Source organism: Hemicordylus capensis, chromosome 2 (genome assembly GCF_027244095.1).
Source record: "Hemicordylus capensis ecotype Gifberg chromosome 2, rHemCap1.1.pri, whole genome shotgun sequence".
NCBI classification, from domain to species: Eukaryota; Metazoa; Chordata; class Lepidosauria; order Squamata; family Cordylidae; genus Hemicordylus; species Hemicordylus capensis.
The window spans coordinates 329,768,697-329,787,517 of NC_069658.1; the positions used below are offsets into that span (position 1 = coordinate 329,768,697).

Genomic DNA, 18,821 nt, shown 5'->3' on the forward strand with positions numbered 1-18,821 from the left:
GGAGATGGGGTTGCATTGCTGGTTATCTACAGCCTTCTTTCCCTCTGGTTTACTCTTTTTAGAGGGAGGGGAGTCCAACTTGTCCTCTCGCCTCTGTTTCCTATCCTTTTCTCGATGGCAAGACCAACGCCCCTCCAGGACTTGCGGTTCATTAAAGGGAGAGCCCTTCGATGTCGAAGGTTCTGGCATTGGAAATTTAGACTGCATTTGCATTGCAGTTCCCGATGTCGATTTCAAACTCGCAATCACTGCCTCAGGAGACCTGGAAGCACCTTCTGGTGTCAGTGCTTCTTCCAACAAAGCCACCTGCAAACATGCAGCCCTATTTTTCAAAGTTGGTTTGAGAACGAGCTGCAGACAGAGCACGCAATGGCGTTCTGTCCTTCCCCAAAACATAGGAGACAACAGTCATGGCCATCCATAGAGGGGATCTTCTCCCTACATCATGTGCACCTCTTAAAGGTGACCTTTTCTCTAGGTATTGGGCTAGTAAAGGACATTCCAAGAATTGTTAACTTTACCAGTCCATAGTCATACACTTCCAATCACACCGCTGAGGTGCCATCGTCCATTAAACAAAGAATAATCTTATCCAGTCCAAGTCACACACAAGAATCAAATGAAGGTTTCCAAAAGGGCAATCCGACAACAATTCCAGGAACAATCTGAGTCAAAACCAATAAATTTAGCAATAAACACTTTCTGAGAAGCCAAGAACTAACGAAGAACTGAACGCATTGGCAGTCAGAAAGAAACTGAGCTATGAGGTGCCAAATATGAGCAGGCACGAGGCACACACAGTGGTGGTTGGTCGGTGCTGCAAGGAGCTAACAAATTCTACCCGAAGTGTTCCGCGCAGGCACAGAACCCATTTTTATGGATGTTACCGGATCACGAGCCAGATCCTTTGACTATCTTCTTTCTAGACCAAACCAGTGACTGTTCACTGTGGAAGAAGGAGAAAAACTGGCTCTAGGGAGGAAGTTGAAAGTGCCTTGTAGTCCAGCCTCAGTCTAGTTTTTCCTCAAAAGAACCTGTCCCTCGGCGGACAGTATTTCAGTGTCTGGAGTATAGGATGGCAACAACAAAAATGTTTGTTCACCAACATCACATCATCCTGGTAAAGCTACTTCATCAATATGCTGGAACTTCCCTAAATGCCTGCCTGGAGGCAGTAGCTGGATGAGGGATAAACTGAAGTTGAATCCAAATAAGACTGAGGTACTGACTGCGGGGGAGGGGGGGCACGGTGGTCAGAACCCAAGAGATTATTTAGATCTTACTGTTCTTGATGGGGTTGCAGTCCTCCTGAAAGATCAGGTACATAGCGTGAGAATGCTCCAGGATCCGAAACTCTCTCTGGTTTCTCAGGTCAGGGCAGTGGCCAGGAGCGCCTTTTATCAGCTTTGGCCAATATGTCAGCTACGCCCATTTCTGGAGGTAAATGACCTTAAAACAGTGGTACACATGCTGGTAGCCTCCAGGCTTGACTACTACTACAGGCTTGACTACTCCAGGCAGACTACTCTATGTGTGGCTGCCTTTGTACGTAGTCTGGAAACTACAACTGGTACAGAATGCAGCAGCCAGACTGGTCTCCATCATAACCTGAATGGGCCGTATAAGACTGATTTTGAAATAACTGCACTGGCTGCCGATATGTTTCCAAGCGAAATACAAAGTGCTGGTTATTACCTATAAAGCTCTCAACAGCTTAGGTCCAGGGTACTTAAGAGAGTGCCTTTCTCTGTCATGAACCCTGTCGCCTATTAAGATCATCTGGAAAGATCCGGTTACAGTTGCCACCAATGTTCCCTCTAACAGGAATTCCCAGATGTTGACTACAACTCCCATAATCCCCAGCCAAAGGCCACTGCAGCTGGGGATGCTGGGATTGTCGTGAACATCTGGGCATTCCTGTTAGAGGGAACACTAGTTGCCACTGGCTTGTTTGGTGGCAACTCAGGACTAGGTCTTCTTTGTGGCTGCCCTAGGGCTCTGGAATATGCTCCCTGTTGAAATAAGGGCATCTCCTTCTCAGTTTGTTTTTAGGAAGACCCTCAAGACACATCTGTTTTCTCAGGCTTTTAACTGAAATTAATTTTAAACTGTTTAATTGTTTTTATCCTATGATATTGTTTTAACTTTTTATTCTGTGAAATTGTTGCATATTAGAGAAACACAGTACTGTATCATGCTCTGCAGGTCTGCAGTTGTCCAGCAATTTCCCCCAAACCCCCAATGTTGGAGACTTTCCATGAAAAATCACGGTATATCTCCCCCGCACCAAGAAAGAGCCTCAAATTGGTGGCTGGAAAGGATCTCTGAGGTCCTTTCAGGCCACCAAAAATACACAAAAGTTAATCCTTTTTTAACCCACATATACCAAGGTTGGGTGTCAGAAGCCCGATCATGGATACTGGGACCACATATAATGAGGTTCATCTGTATATTGCCACCGTCCTTGTATATTCCCAACACTTCACCTAACTATTAAAGTTATTTGGACTTAGTCTACAGATACATAATCCAGACTACCAACATTTAGATTTGATAGAAAGTATACATGGAGTAACAGAGAATTCTACTCTAAAAATACAATTCCCTTTACATTAGGATCTTTCAAACACATTTCAGTCTTCCCCTCTGCTCTTTTTTCCTGTCCTACAACTATGAAGGTAAAGAATTAGACATTTTGCTTTTCATATAATAAATGCCAAAATGGTCAGCATCCTGCACAAACTGCTGAAGTCTATACAGACAGGCCACACCTGGACCATGTAAATAAGCTGGACCATGTAAGTAAGATCCCTGAGTTAAATGAAATGAGGAAATTATGCATCAGAAACCTAAGCTTCACACCTCAGTCAAAACCACTTCCATCAGACGTGTGATAGGATCTTGACAGCTCACAACTGCAGAGACCCAGCTGTTTTCCTCCTCTGGCTGGTACACCTTCACCCTTTGACCTTGGATGCTGTAAGGACCTGGAAAAGAGTTCCACACAAGAATACCATCAATTAAATCAGTGTAACTGCACCAAGAAGTGCCTGATGATTTTTTATTTAAAGTATTTTCTAGATGGAGTATACATTTTACTAGGATTTTCTGTGGGACTAAAGACAGAATAGAATTTGGTTAAAGTAATAGCCAGCCCAGTAGTGTGGACCAAATTCCTCATTTAACATATCCGTTGCTAAAATTTTCAGTAAAACTTTGAAGTTTTAATTTTGAATTAGTCATGCTGAACACATGTAATTTATGCATCTTCCTCATTAATTCTTGCATTTTTTACATATATAAACTGATAAATATTTGTCAAAATCCAACATCTGCTTGATAAACATCAATATCCCTCTAAAGTAACTGGAATCACTTGAACAACCTACACTGTAACTTGAAAACTAAAGATGCAACTTAAGCTGTATCGCAACCAATTTCCTACATTTAATGTGGAAATAAAGTGAAGGTGTAATGAGTTTCAAATCATCTTCAACAAGGTTCAATTAACCCATTCTCACTTTGTGAACTTGAAAAATAAGAAACAGACTTTAAAAAATAGAAATAGGTTCTAATTAGCCATTGCAAGCAGAATTCTCATGAGAATTAAAAAGTCTTTTAAAAATTAAAGTCACTTGGACTTACCTCTGCTAAATATCTCCTGAAGTTTCTGCTCACCGATCAATGCATTGACAGTTTCCCTCAATACAGGCTGTTCTTGTAGAATTTGATTCTGACTTTCTGTTGCCATCTGCCAAGAAAAGTTTTCATTATTTAAAAACTATACCAAGGGGGATAAGCTTCTCAGGAAATAAGTAAAAGTGTAGTTATACTGCTTAAATGTTACAATTTCTCAATGTTCCTCCTCCATAATGACACTAGTTTCAGAGCTGCTTCTTGAGTTGTAAGCCACTCTAGTATTAACAGTTCTGGGTTTTTTTTAAATTATGCATATCCAAATATTTCATGTGCATTTTCTGCCACATAAAGGGCAGACAAAAGTACTTCAAGATTCATTTATAATATTTGTATTGCATTGACATCTTCACTCAGGGTTTGGTCTGCACTAATAGGAACATAGGAAGCTGCCTTATACGGAGTTATCTACACTGACTGGCAGTGGCTTCTTCAAGATTTTCAGGTTGGACTCTCTCCCAGCCCTTCCTGGAGATGCTAAGGAATAAACCTGGGACCTTCTGCATGCAAAGCATATGTGTTTTATCAATAAAGTATGGACCCATCCCCAAACGTGGCATACATGGGTCTCCCATCCAGGCACTGACACACCAAGACCTGCTTAGCTTCAGCAAGGTGGCTTTATCGTTTTAATTTTAATCTTCTTTAAAATGGTTTTTTATTTTAATGGTTATGTATTTTTTATTTTAGTATAAACCACACTAAGCAACTTTTGGAAGGGTGGTATATAAATTGAATCAATCTGGGGAAAAGCTTACTCACCTGTAACTGATGATCTGGTAGTGAACAGTTGACATCCATTAGTAATGGGTTCTGGGCCTGTGCGGAACTCCCTCATTGTGGAGTACCACAGCTCCTTGTGGCACTTCCACCCCACCCCACGGGGCTAATATTTAAGGCGGGAGGAATGCTACTCCCTCAGTTCCTGGACGACTGCCGGTACAGGCAACCATCTTTGCAGTGTCACAGGTGAGTTCTTATTAAGAGATTTGAACTACTTCAGTGGGGAGGTCTGGGTGGGTCTAATGGATGTCAACAGATCAGCATCAGTCAGGCAGGTGCTTCTCTACTTGACATCCCTAAAATAGGAAGGTCTGTCCAACACATCCATCAGAGTACACTTGGCGGCGATGGCAGCAAAACATCCAGGATGAGGTGGAAAGACAGTCTGCTGCTAACCCTGCTAACTGAGCAGAGGCATCTTTTAAAAGTGCTGATTCTCTTTATTTAGCGGGGGAAGAAAAACCGTCCCTATCCAACCGCAGCACAGCATCCCTCCAGTGGCTGTTGCTGGCATCAACCTTATGTTTCCTTTTAGATTGTGAGCCCTTTGGGGACGGGGACCATCTTATTTATGTATTATTTATTTTTCTATGTAAACCACTTTGAGAACTTTGGTTGAAGGGCGATATATAAATATCCATAGTAGTAGTAGTCTTTTCCCATCCTAGCTCCAAAAGTTTCCTAAAAGGCCTCATTAACCCATATCCTCCGGTCAGACAACCAATAGAACATTGGAGTATTTCCTTGGTTCTCTCTTCTTTGACTGAGGCTCCCTTTGAACCACTGGCCACCGCAAATCTAAAGCTAATTACCCTAAAAAATGCCTTCCTGGTAGCGATCAAAACCACCCCCAGAGAGAGTGAAATGACAGCTCTTCGAATGGACAAGCCCTACATGTGGTTTTATCCAGAAAAGGTCCTGATGCAGACTGACCATTCCTTCTTGCCTAAGATAGTGTCTGATCTCCATATTAATCAGGACATCGTCCTTCCAACTCGTTTCAGAAACCCTTCCACCCCCACTAGAGAGAACACTTCACTTTCTAGACATTAGAAGGGCACTACTCTTCCATCTGGCTAAAACAAAGTCTATTTGCAAACCAAAAGACTATTCATTACTTACAAGGAGAAAGCTAAAGACCACTGCGTATCTAGGCAATGTTTATACCATTGGTTGGTCAAGCTCATTCTGCTAAATTACAAGCTTCAAAAAATAGATTCCCCAAGATCCATAAGGGTTCATTCTACCTATGCAACCTCAGTGGCCCACTTATATCATAAGAACATCCCTGTTTGGTCAGGCACAAGGCCCATTTAGTCCAGCATCCTGTTTCACACATTGGCCCACAAGATGCCTCTGGGGAGCCCACAGGCAAGAGGTGAGGGCATGCCCTCTCTCTTGTTGTTGCACCCCTGCAACTGGTATTGAGAGGCATCGTGCCTCTGAGGCTGGAGATGACCCACAGCCACCAGACTAGTAGCCATTGATAGACCTGTCCTCCATGAATCTGCCTAAGCCCCTTTTAAAGCCCTCCAAGCTGCTGGCCATCACCACATCCCATGGCAAGGGATTCCATAGATTAATTATGCACTGTGTGAAAAAGTACTTCCTCTTGTCGGTCCTAAATTTCCCAACCTTCAGTTTCATTGAGTGACCTCTGGTTCTAGTGTTGTGAGAGAGGGAGAAAAACTTCTCTGTCCACTCTCTCCACTCCATGCATAATTTTATACACTTTGATAATCTCAGTGGCCTCTTTTCCAAGGTAAAGAGCCCCAGATGCTACAACCTAGCCTCATAAGGAAGGTGCTCCAGGCCCCTGATCATTTTGGTTGCCTTCTTCTGCACCTTTTCCAGTTCTACAATATCCTTCTTTAGATACGGAGACCAAAGCTGTACGCAGTACTCCAGATGTGGCTGCACCATAGATTTGTATAAGGGCATTATAATATTAGCATTTTTATTTTCAAATCCCCTGCCTAAGGATTCCTAGCATGGAATTAGCCTTTTTCACAGCTGCCGCACACTGAGACAACACTTTCAATGAGTTGTCCACCACGACACCAAGATCTCTCTCCTGGTTCAGTCACCAACAGCTTAGATCCCATCAGCGTATATGTGAAGTTGGTGTTTTTTGCTCCAATGTGCATTACTTTACACTTGCTTACAATGAACTGCATTTGCCATTTTGTCACCCACTCCCCCAGTTTGGAGAGATCTTTTTGGAGTTCCTCACAATCTGTTGTGGATTTCACTACCCTAAATAGTTTAGTGTTATCTGCAAATTTGGCCACTTCACTGGTCATCCCAACTTCTAGGTCATTTATGAACAAGTTAAAGAGCACTGGTCTCAGTACTGATCCCTGGGGGACCCCACTTCCTACCTCCATCCATTGTGAAAACTGTCCATTTATTCCTACACAGTTTCCTGTCCTTCAACCAGTTACTAATCCACGCATGAACCTGTCCACTTATTCCATGACTGCTAAGTTTACAGCAAGCAACATATCCTTCAAAGATATCTGTAAAGCAGCAACCTGGTCATTGGAAATGTCTTTTATAAGACAATATGCTATAGACTTGCGATCTGCAGCAGAGGCAAAATTTTAGAGGCCCTAAAAAGCATGTTGCAATAACTACTGCTCCCTCCTCCCACATAGCTAACTAAACACCCACTAGTAATAGAGCTCAACGGATCGCAATCCAGATAAGCAGGCTGCTCACCTATAACTGATGATCTGGTAGTGATCCGTTGACATCCATTAGACCCACCCAGACCTCCCCACTGCAGTAGTTCAAGTCTCTTAATAAGAACTCACCTGTGACACTGCAAGGATGGTCACCTGCACCAGTGGTTGTCCAGGAACTGAGGGAGTGGCATTCCTCCCACCTTAAACATTAGCAGCGTAGGGCGGGACAGAAACGCCACAAGGAGCACACTGAGGGAATTCCACACAGGCGCAGAACCCATTACTAATGAAGCCCAACAGATCTCTACCAGATTATCGGTTTTGTAGCCATAACCACTGTAGGCATAACCACTTCTTCCAGTAGCTAGCAATAGATATTTTAATAGCTGTTAAGTCCCTTGGGAAAAGGGTACAGAGGATTTTCAAAACTGAGTGCAAGTTCTACTTGCAGAAGTTGCTTGTGACTTTGGGGAAGTCCTCCCTCCTCTTGCATCCCATTCCCTGAGGTCCCTATGAGGAGTTAGGGATGTGCACAAACTGGTTCGGAGGCCCTGTTATGGACCTCCAAACTGGTTCGAAGGACCGGCAGCTTGGCCGGTTCGACAGTGCGGGGGTACCTTTAAGGAGCAGCAAGGGTACTCTTACCCTCCCCCGTGTTTCCCCCACTGGAATTGTCTTTAAAAATGGTCCCACAGGGCAGCAGCACTGGGCACTTCCAGTCCAACGTGCACCGGGGCAGCTGGAGGTATGCTGCCACCCCATAGGACCATTTTTAAAGACACCTGGTGGGGAAAATGCAGTGGGGGGGGAGTACCTTCGCTGCTCCTTAAAGGTAAACTTCCCTGCTGACACGGCCTCTACCAGTTCTAGGCACATCCCTATGAGGAGTGGAGAAGAGTACTCCCACAAGCACAAATTAGGTTACAATACAATGGTGGTCTCCAACTCACTAAAAGCTATTAAAAATAGCTATAGGAAGAAGTTGCTTGTGCCATCAATCTTGCTTGGTTTTATAGGATCTGGGATATTGCAGTTCTGTCCAAATAAACGTACTATGTCCAAATTCATGAGAGTAGGATAACAGAAAGATAGTATGTTTGCAGCTTTCTGGAAAGACAAATTCCAGGATAATATTCAACTGTATGCATTGTTTTATCTAATGGTTTCAGACACTGCTGGTAGGATTTCTTAAGTATTTCTTAAGTGTCCGGTTTTGTAGCTTTTACAGAATTCATATTTTCTATCAGAATGAAACTGAAAAAACAAACAGTGGCCAAGATCTAAATAATTGCATTAAGAATACTCATGGGATTTTTGACTTGTTCTTCTGCAGATTCCCATGCCAAACAGCTCTTAAAATTTCCTCAGTTTCAAAAGCAGTTTGCTGCATGGCATATAAGCTGCTGTTCAAGAAACTAAGTACAAACTCTAGAGTGCACCGAACAAGGTGTGCCCTTGTTTGGATCCCAACCAAAAATAATTTTGTCTAATGGGTTTGCCTAATGATTATTAGGGGTGTGCATGGAACCGCAGAGCTGCGGTCCGGCACTGTGGGGTGGGTTCCTTTAAGGGCGGGGGAGGGTTTACTTACCCCTCCCGCCGCTTTCCCCCCTCCAGCGCTCATATTTCTTGTAATAATTGGGGCGGCAGGATACCTCCCTGCCGCCCCTTCTCCCTCTTTAATGCAAAAGGCTTTTGCGCACGTGCACATCACACGCGAGCTTCACATCTCCAGGATTTCGCCTCTCAAGTCCCGACCCCAACAGCAGGCACCCAAACTGAGCTAGACAAAATTCCGAACAAACATAAATACAGGATCTGGGTCAGGCTATAAGAAGAGGAAAGAAGAGTGAGGCGCATGCGCAGCTGTTTTTCGTCTTCCTTCGCTCATGGAACGAAGAAGCGAAAAGAGAGGGGATAAGTGGGAGGGGTTGAGAGAAGTAACGTGAGAGGTAGGCCGGAGACGAGGCGGAGGAAGTGTAGGCAACAATTAGACAGAGAGAAGAAGGGAGGAGTCAAGGTGGGGGAGAGCGAGAAGACTGAGGCGGGGCCAAGCGCAAAGAGAGCAGGGAAACGTGAAGCTCGCGCGCGTGCGCAAAAGGCTTGTGTTAATTCAGATAGGCTTGCATTGAAGAGGGAGAAGGGGAGGCAGGGAGGTATCCTGCTGCCCCAATTATTACAAGAAATACGAGTGCTGGAGGGGGGAAAGCGGCGGGAGGGGTAAGTAAACCCTCCCCCACCCTTAAAGGAACCCCCACCATCTGAACCGAACTGGCCAGGTCCGGACCAGTCCGGACAGTCCGGAGGCCTTTAGAATGGCCTCCAGACCGGTCTGGACCCATCCCTAATGATTATGGCAGGGCCTTTTACGTCAAATTAAGGTGACTTGATGAATAAATGGTAAAGGGGAGCACACCTGTATCAAGACCATAATGCCTTCTGAATTATTACTGAAAGCATGACAAATGAAACCCTATGCCTCTGGTTTCAGAGCACCTCCGATTACCTGGAAAAGACGTAATCCACTGGCATCAGATAGAAATCTCAAGTCTCGGTCCACAAGAGACTCTACAGGGACCACAGATCCTAAACCCAGCTTATCAACTAAAGGAGTGAAAGTCTGTAAATGAGAACAAAAATGAAGACATGAAAACAGATGACAACATATACACTTGCAATGAGATGCTTTCAAAGATTGCTGATTTCCCAAATAGCCTTCTGGTTTGTTAGTTTAAAAATATATATATGGAGGAAATGTTTATTACATTAAGCTATTTTTTTAAAAAAGTCTCCAGCAACTTCATGGAGAATAAACAAACCTTCCTCAGTCATCTGCTGAAGGGAACTAAATACAAGTGTTCGAACAAAATAAAGACAACATAGATCATCTAAATTTGTTGCCTTGTACTTATTTTGTAACTTGAGATCAAAACAGGTACCATATTCAGAGTACCTCTTCAAGTTAGGAAGCACTTAACATTTTGGCCAATTTGACAAAAGAACTCTGCTGCACTTTTAATTTTACAAGTTTCAGTTCATTATAGAGTATTCCATAACGGCCCAAATTCAGATTTCACACAGAGATAAATAACCTCTAAGCCTTTTAATCATACAACAGAAACAACCCAGCATCCAGCCTGGGTCATTATGAAGGCTGCTTCTGTGCAGATACTCACCAGTGCAGGCCAGTGTGCAACAGACACTCTAGTTCCTTGGAGCAAAACTGGATCATTTCGAGGGACCCAAACCAACGACCCTTCTAGCATCAAAACTATCACTTCTTCCGCATGAACCTTTACCCAAGCATGCTGCTTCCAACTGCATCGGTCGAATTCCACAAATATCTGCAAGAGATTTCAGAATAGGTCTCTCAAACACAAATGCAGACAAAGTTACAAGAGTCAGTAAAATGGGAGTTCTGAAAAATACCTATTGCAAAATAATATTCATACACAACAACCCAGAACCTTCGATCAAAATTGTTTAAGAAAGCAAAAACAAATCCTCATCTGCCCAATTTCAGATCTCACTGATTAGATTAAAGGTCCAGATTAATGAACTTTTTTTTTTTTTTTTGGAAGTTAAGGCTGCAATTTTAAGCACAACTACTTAAGGTCATGGTGGGACTTACTTCCAAGTAAACATGCATAGGATTCCACTGTTATTAACGTGAGTTGCACAGGACTGTTTAAACTTCAATTTAGTCAGCATTTCTGGACGTCCCATCTCTCCCCTCATCTCTTATTCAGGTAAGTGAAGTTAACATACTTCCATAAGAAACACTGAATGTGTGTCAGTTTTCCCTTTCCTTCATAACACATGCATTTAAAAAAATCACTCATGCAGGCTCCATTCTCAAAAACTGACTGTCTTCAAAGCCACAATTTCCCGACCCAACTTCACACAGCACTTGCATATAAACATTTTCACCAAATAATGACAAATATATGTAGCAGTAGTCAAGAGAACTAGAGACAGAAATCCTGTCACTGATTGTACAAATACAGGTGGAACTTCTTTCCTCTACAACCTAACTGCACACTGTATAGAAAAAATAATGAGTAGTATTCCAGACTAACTGGGGGAGAGCCAATTTTCCCCAATGCCCCCTTCTGGTTCAGCCAAGTGCTCCCCAGCCCTCAGCAACATGTTTAGGGAGGCACAGGGGGTTCTGCAAAAATTGCTCCTCCTGCTTGCATGAGCAGTATGCCTTCCATTCACAGAACTATGTCTGCATCCTACCCAGAGTTTCTACTACAGTAACAACCTATGTGACAACAGCCAAGTACCCCAGTTCCCCAAGTTCAAAACCACAATAACCTGCTTCCGTTGCCCTGCTTTCTCTTCTCATGGCGAAGCCTTTTGAATGCCTTGCAAGGCAACTGGAGGGAAATAGGGACGGGAGCTGCCACTGGAGAGGGAAAAGCAGTCCCAGGAACAGCGGAGGTGGATGGTGTAGGCTGCAAGGGTTCGGAAGCCTGCTCGGGAGCAATCGAACCCTCAGAGAGGGAGCCTCCCAACAATTCCTTTGCGTGAGCAATCTCCATGGTGGAGAACACGCAACCGAGCAGAAAAAACACCAACCAAAAGAAACAAACACCAAAAACGAAAGTAATACAGCCAATAAGCCAAATCTTAAATAAAGAAAGAATTTAGAGAATTTAGCAATGGTAAAAACAACAAAAGGCTACAAGCAGACTCCTTCCTGCCCTTGCACACAAGGTAGAAGCAGAAAGGAATAAAATAATAGGCAATGTGGTTGTCAAAAGCCAAGTTCTAGCAGAGCTCAACGTTCAGCGTCCAAAGCCTCGAGCACACAGGATGGGACTGGGGATCATAGCCTCTAGTGGGAGGAACAACTGCTGAACAATTCCGTCCTGTCTCAAGCATGCTCAGTGACTGATCCCATACTGATGAGCTCCAGTACAGGGGGAAATGCAGCATTCATTAACAAAGAACCGACTTGTAGTGTTTACATCCATTGTGAAGGAAGCTATATTGTACTCAAAGGGGGAACGGTAAAAGCTATCGCAAAGTGCCAAACAGAACTAGCAAGGAGCGCTCTTTCCCAGAGGAGGTATCTCAGCCGTGTGGCCCTGTTACAGCGAGCCTATTTATTTATTCATTCATTCATTCATTCATTCATTTATTTATTTATTTAAAATGTCTTGTATACCCCCTCCTCCAAAGGCCCTAGGCAGTGAACAATAACATTAAAAAAAAAAAAAACATTAAAGGGCAAAAGCCTGGCAAAAAAGGTAAGAAGAGCCTTAAAAGCCAGTAGGGAAGGGGCTGAACAAGGAGGGGGGGGGTGTTTCAAAGAAGAGGGGTGGCCACAGAGAAGGCCCTCTTATGGGCCCAGGCTATCTCGTAAATCCCTTGCAAACCATGCACACATCAACTCTGTGCCCTTCTCCAAGGCAAGAGAGGCACTCGGAGTGGCCGTCCGAACTAGGGAGCTTCGCAGTGCAGGTGGTACAGTGTTCAGACAAAGCTGTACCAGTCATAAGATATGGATGAGTGAAGAGGGGGGAAGATGACACCAATCAAATAAAACACAAAACTTATAGGCAGATACAATGACAGAGAGGCAAGACAGAATTAAAAACTGATAAAAAATAAATGGGTTCTTTACTCAAAAAGATATAGTCTCTACAAAGCCCTTAAAAAACAACAACACAGAAGGCTCAGAGCAGTCTAGAGTCTGCAGCAGTAGGCCAAAAACTGAGGGAGCAGAACAGGAAAGCCACAAAGTAGTTGGAAAGGGGGCAGGGCTATCACCAAAAATCTCTCTAATTCTTTAGAAGGTTCTGGAATGGTCTCTGCGCAGGCACAAATCCCATGTGTGATGCACTGAGACCATGAAGAAGAACCAACTTGTTAAGGTATGGATAGGAAAGAGAAATGTTATACTGAATGTGTATGACTTACTCTAAAGAGAGATTTCAGAAACCAATTAGCAAATTTTTTAAAAAATGAACGATGGGTAAGCACCATGTACACCATAAACAGTGCTTGCATTACCATAAAAAGTGTTAAAACCTGCCTTAAAAATAACCAGTGTAAAGAAAAATCCAAACTACTGTAAGCAAAGGCAGTTTGTATGACCAACTTTGCCACAATACTTTAAAAACACACACATTTCTATACTGCCCAAAACATGCACGGCTGGGCAGTTTACAATTAAAATCATATAAACATTAAAATAAGTTGTAAAGCCACCATTAAAAGTACCAAAACTATAAATCTAATTAAAAGCCTGGGTGAACAAACATGTTTTCAGTGCCTTTTTTAAAAGTTGCCAAATACCAAAAGTTACCAAATGCAAATACTTGCATTATAATTTTTAACCTATCTTCTCCAAAATACTTGTTGACAATTTTTCACAGTAATGGAATCAGCTTTCTCTTTGGCTTGAGCATGCTCCACACATACCAGTCAAAAGACCAAAGCCACTATTCTACACTGAACTACAGTAGGCCTACTAGTAAGTATATTTTATACATTTGTGTGGCATAATAGCCTTGTGTTTCAAAATAGTTGCATCCAGACCCCTGAACAAGAGACACATTGTATGGACTAAGGCAACAACCAATGTTCCCTCTAAGGTGTGCGCATGCTCACTAGTTTTTTGATGTCCGCTCAATTTTCGATCCCGCTCAGGTTAAATCAGGAAGGCCCTATTCTGAACACATGTAAGCACATACTGTCTTGATACTGCCGCTCAGAACAAAATTCATTCCACACACAGATGGAAAAAATTAGAGCGAACACTGGCCACAACCTTATTATTCAACTTTTAAACTATCTTCCAATTACTGCCTCCTGCTTTCTAGGAAAAGCAAACCAGGCCCCAAAACACAGAGCAATCATTTAGTTGCTGTCCATTTCTCAAGCAACATTTTGTCATGATGACTAGCAATTGGTCCAAGTGTTTCATACTGGTCAAGTTGTTTCCATGTAAAGTAAAGTTGTGTCGTCAAGTCGGTGTCAACTCCTGGTGATCACAGAGCCCTGTGGTTTTCTTTGGTAGAATACTGTGCAGTACAAGATGATGCCTTTCAGCATCTTCCTATATCACTGCTGCCCAATATAGATGTTTCCCATAGTCTGGGAAACATACCAGTGGGGATTTGAACCAGCAACCTCTTGCTCCCTAGGCAAGTTACTTTTCCATGCAGAAGTCCCTTTTCTTTGGAAGCACAATACAAGTGGGATGGTACTTCTGGAAGATCACTGTGAGGTGGCAAAGCAATAAGCAGTTCACAAATTGCCAGATTTAAAAAAAACATTTTTATATCCCGCTCTTCCTCCAAGGAGCCCAGAGTACTACATGCTTAAGTGTCTCCTCACAACAACCCTGTGAAGTAGGTTAGGCTGAGAGAGAAGTGACTGGCCCAGAGTCACCCAGCAAGTATCATGGCTTGAATTGGGGTTTGAACTTGGGTCTCCCTGGTCCTAGTCCAGCACTCTAACCACTACACCACACTGGCTCTTATCAGTTTCAGGAATCATTGCCCTTTGTTTTTTACACCCATCATCCAAGCTATGTGAACCGAACTGCAGCATACCAATTTTCCAAATGCAGTACTTCAAACTTAATGAATACTTTAATGTTAATGAAATGTTAAGTGTTAAATTGACTAATAAGGAAATGATCTTCTTGCTTTTCCTGTTTCTATTAAATGATTTACTGTGATAGCTAGCAAGCAACATAACAAAATACCAAATATGCATACCCAGGTTGTGTGAGCCTGTGTGAGTAACTAAGTACAGAAAGGGATGTCCAGAATGGAGGATTCTGCTGCAGAAATATTTTGAAATATTTCAGACACAGGTATATATTTTGTATATATAAAATTAAATCTGTTTGTCTGTGTGTTCCCTATACATTCCCACACCCTTTGAGCTATTGGGACCAAATGTTGCAAAGAGACTTTCTAGAGCCTATGAATAACATAGAGTACCCGGGAACCCCAACAACCACCTCAACACAGACAGATGGATATAAGGCGGGTTAGGGTTAGGGCTCAAGGAGAGTTGTCCATCGATATGCTCTAAGTTTCTATACCCAAGCAACACCTGGTACTTAAAGCTAGTTATGATACAATAGTATATCAATATACTATTGAAAGAGGAGAGCTGGTCTTGTGGTAGCAAGCATGAACTGTCCCCTTTGCTAAGCAGTGCCCACTTTGGTTTACATTTGGATGGGAAGCTATGTGTGAGTGCTGCAAGATATTCCTCTTAGAGGAAGAGGCCATAGCTCAAAAGAAAAACAGAAGGTCCCAAGTTTCCTTCCTGGCATCTCCAGGTAGGGCTGGGAAAGATCCCAACCTGAAACTTGGAGAGCCACTGACAGTATAGGCAATACTAAGCTAGACAGACCAATGGTCTGACTCCGTACAAGGCAGCTTCCTATGTTCCTATAATATTTAGAAGGATTTTTTTTTAAAAGAGGGCATTATGAGCAGATAATCTCTTGGCTGTAGGTATATATTATATCAACTTAAATATTTGCTCATGGATACACTAAATGAAAATGTAACATGGATTATTTTGTCACCCTCTGAATTGCCCAGTAGTTCCTGGCCCACCAGAATCAAGAAATAATATGAATCAATGGCAATGTTTTCCCCAGTTTTATTTACAGGTGGACCTCAGCCGCAGTTTTGATATTCGTGGATCCACATATCCGCAGTTAAAAATTATGCACCAACCTTTATATTCACAGTCAGGTCAGGTGTCCCACGTATCCATGGTTTTTGGCACGAGCATTTACCCATATATGGTCGTGCTCTTCCTGCATGTGCTCTGTGGGTAGTGAGAGATGTTTATAGGGAGATTGAGAAGTGTTTTGCTGTGGGGGTTTTTTGCTCAGAAAAATAAATTTTCTGAGCTTTTGGCAGCATTGTGGAGCCACGGCTTTTTGCATTCCTTCGTGTTTCTGGAGAGGCTTCCCAGGCTTGTGTGAGCCTTTCCTCCACCATTCCTGGTGAACTTCAAGGAACCTCTTGGAGCACTGGACATCCCTAGTAAGATGCAAGTTACAGTACTAACTTTAATCAATGTAATTTTACTTTTTTTATTTAAAAAGGAAACCAAATTTTAATATTGTTAATTATTTCACCTGTACTGTATACAGTATACTGCAGTTAATTTTAATAGCAATTAAGTTTTTTTTAAATAATATACAGTATCCATTAAAATCTGCTTTTAAGTATGTGCTGTGCTGTAGTACCCACAACAAATTATTTTAAATACAGTGCTGTAAGCATTGAACATTAAAAAACAACAACACTGTACTGTATCTATTGAAAACTGATATCAAGCATCCACTGAAAGTTGATTTTAAATATCCGTTGCAAATTTATTTAAAACACTGTACTGTGCTGTATCCATTTAGAATTGCTCTTAAATATTTTCTGGGTCTGGTCCTAGATCCACAGCTTTTTCATCCATTCCATGTGGGGCTCAAGTGGATGGAACACATCTTCATACTCTGCAATGTGCCAGATACCACACTGGTACGCATGCTGGCTTCACACTTTTGTGGAGTGTTGATGCTGTAATGGTGACCAATAGATGCCATGCTGTCCCCATGAGCCAGCATGTCCAGCATCTTGATGTTCTCACTCAAAGGCAACACCTTGTGAGACCTTTTGCCACCTCAGCAGAGCTCTCTGCTGCACGCTTGCTCACTTTGACTGTGGAGAAAGAAAAAATGGTGCAGCACAGTAATTGTGCCAGACAACACCCTCCCCTCCCCTCAGTTGATAAATGTACTGTACCATACTTGACAGGACAGTAATTGTTACATAATTAAAATCAATTTAGAATGGATGCTTAAAATAAATTTTCATGGATACAATACTATTAAGTGTCTGGCACGTCACAGAGTATGAAGGTGTGTCCCATCCACTTGAGCCCTATGTGGAACGGATGGAAAAGGCCATCAGGCTGTGGACTGAAGACCAGTCCCAGAAAATACTTAATAGCAATTCTAAATGGATACAGCACAGCACAGTATTTTCACGTTCAAATGGTGGTAACACTAGAAGATGCTGAATACAGTTTCCAGGCCAGCAGGGTTGAGGAGTTTAAGTGCCACTATAGTCTCCAAAATGTTAAGCTGTCAGAGGAAGCAGCATCAGCAGACCACGAGGCAGCAGAACATTACCCAGACGAGTTCCAGTGGCTGATTGAGTCTGGAGGATACAGGCCAGAGCAGGTCTTCAATGCCGATGAGAGAGGCCTTTTCTGGAAACAACATGGTCTCCATCCCAGACCATGCTGGAGCATCCCACTCCATCAGCAAGCAAGCAAGCAAGGAAGAACTGCTCCAGGCTTCAAGACAGCCAAGGACTGCCTGACTCTGCTCGTGTGTGGCAATGCTGCAGGGGACTGTGTCATAAAGTCCATGCTGCTGTACCAAGCCCATAACCCTTGCTTCCTCAAATGGAAGAACAAGAGCCAGCTTCCCAGCTTCTGGAGAGCCAACAGTAGAGTGTGGGTGACTGCAGCAGTTCTCTCAGACTGGGTGACCAACTGCTTCCTTCATGAAGTGTGGAGGTACCTGGCCACAAAGAACTCTGCCTTTAGAGTCCTCCTGGTGCGAGATGTCCCTGGCCCTACAGTTTGTACACCCGAACCTGCAGATCACCTTCTTGCCACTGAACACCACCTAACTGATCCAGCTGATGGACCAAGGTCTGATACGGATCTTTAAGTCTCATTATACCCGATTCACCTTCGAGAGGCTGCTTGATCTGATGGAGACCGATCCCTCTCTGTCTTGCAGCAATTGCTGGAAGAGCTATAGCATCACTGACTACATCGAATACCTTGTGGCATCCCTGTCAGAGATAAAGCCCCACACATGGAATGCAGTGTGAAGCAAGTTGTGGCACAGGGCAGTCACCTCTTCACCCACTACAGCCATTCCCTCTGTGACAGACAAGGTGTAGTGCATCGTCAACCCTGCACATGCAAATGGTGAAGACTGGGGAGACATTGAGGCACATGAGGTGGATAAGCTCCTCGAATCCCATGAGGTGGAGCTCACAGTGAAAGAACTGGAGATTATGCAGGCAGCTCCTACACTGCTTCTGTATGAGTTTCCACCTACACCGGCAGCTCCTGAGAGTGAGGGAGAAGGAGGAAGAGACACTCTCCAAGTCCTTCAACATGAAGGGGCTCTCCAATATCCTTCAGCTGGAGAATTGCCTTGTCAGATAAAGTGTTCAAGATTGACCCACTTCTGGAGTGGAGCATCAATTTCAAGAGGCAGCTAGAGGCTGCTTTGCAACCCTACAAGGATATGTACAGGGAGGAACGACATGTGCAGAAGCAGTGGAGGCCAAGGGACCAACAGAGAGTCCACCATCACTACCCTGCTCACGAGGAACCATAAGTAAAATCTGTGTAATGTTGTATTTTCTGGTGACACAAACAGATCTATCACTGGAAGTCCCAACAGTGATGTCAACCAGTGAAACACAGGTGGGTGAAGCCTCCACTCTGCCAGCTGGATTTCTTGCCAGCTCAGCCAGTTCTGGGCAGAGTCACATCTGGGATCCATTTGGGCTCATCATGTGAGTGGGGTGTGGAACATGAATGTTCGACACCGCACTCTCATGATGAGCCCAAATGGAT

The 18,821-nt window shown here is 43.3% G+C and overlaps 1 protein-coding gene across 4 annotated transcripts in view; it reads right to left on the bottom strand.

The window, feature by feature from the left end:
- KDM3B (lysine demethylase 3B) overlaps positions 1-18,821 on the bottom strand; it is a 125,381-nt gene that overhangs the window by 76,988 nt on the left and 29,572 nt on the right. For 3 of the 4 annotated variants that reach the window (XR_008314922.1, XM_053289585.1, XM_053289584.1), the window contains exons 2-5: positions 10,343-10,510; positions 9,673-9,786; positions 3,646-3,751; positions 2,863-2,987 (exon numbers count right to left, since the gene is read on the bottom strand). Coding sequence is in view for 3 of the 4 variants with exons in the window: in XM_053289585.1 (XP_053145560.1) it covers positions 2,863-2,987; positions 3,646-3,751; positions 9,673-9,786; positions 10,343-10,510 (513 nt within the window). In the remaining variant the exon portion in view is untranslated. Of the gene's footprint in view, positions 1-2,862; positions 2,988-3,645; positions 3,752-9,672; positions 9,787-10,342; positions 10,511-10,797; positions 11,104-18,821 lie in introns of those variants that run through there. The other variant, XM_053289586.1, reaches the window with a different exon arrangement.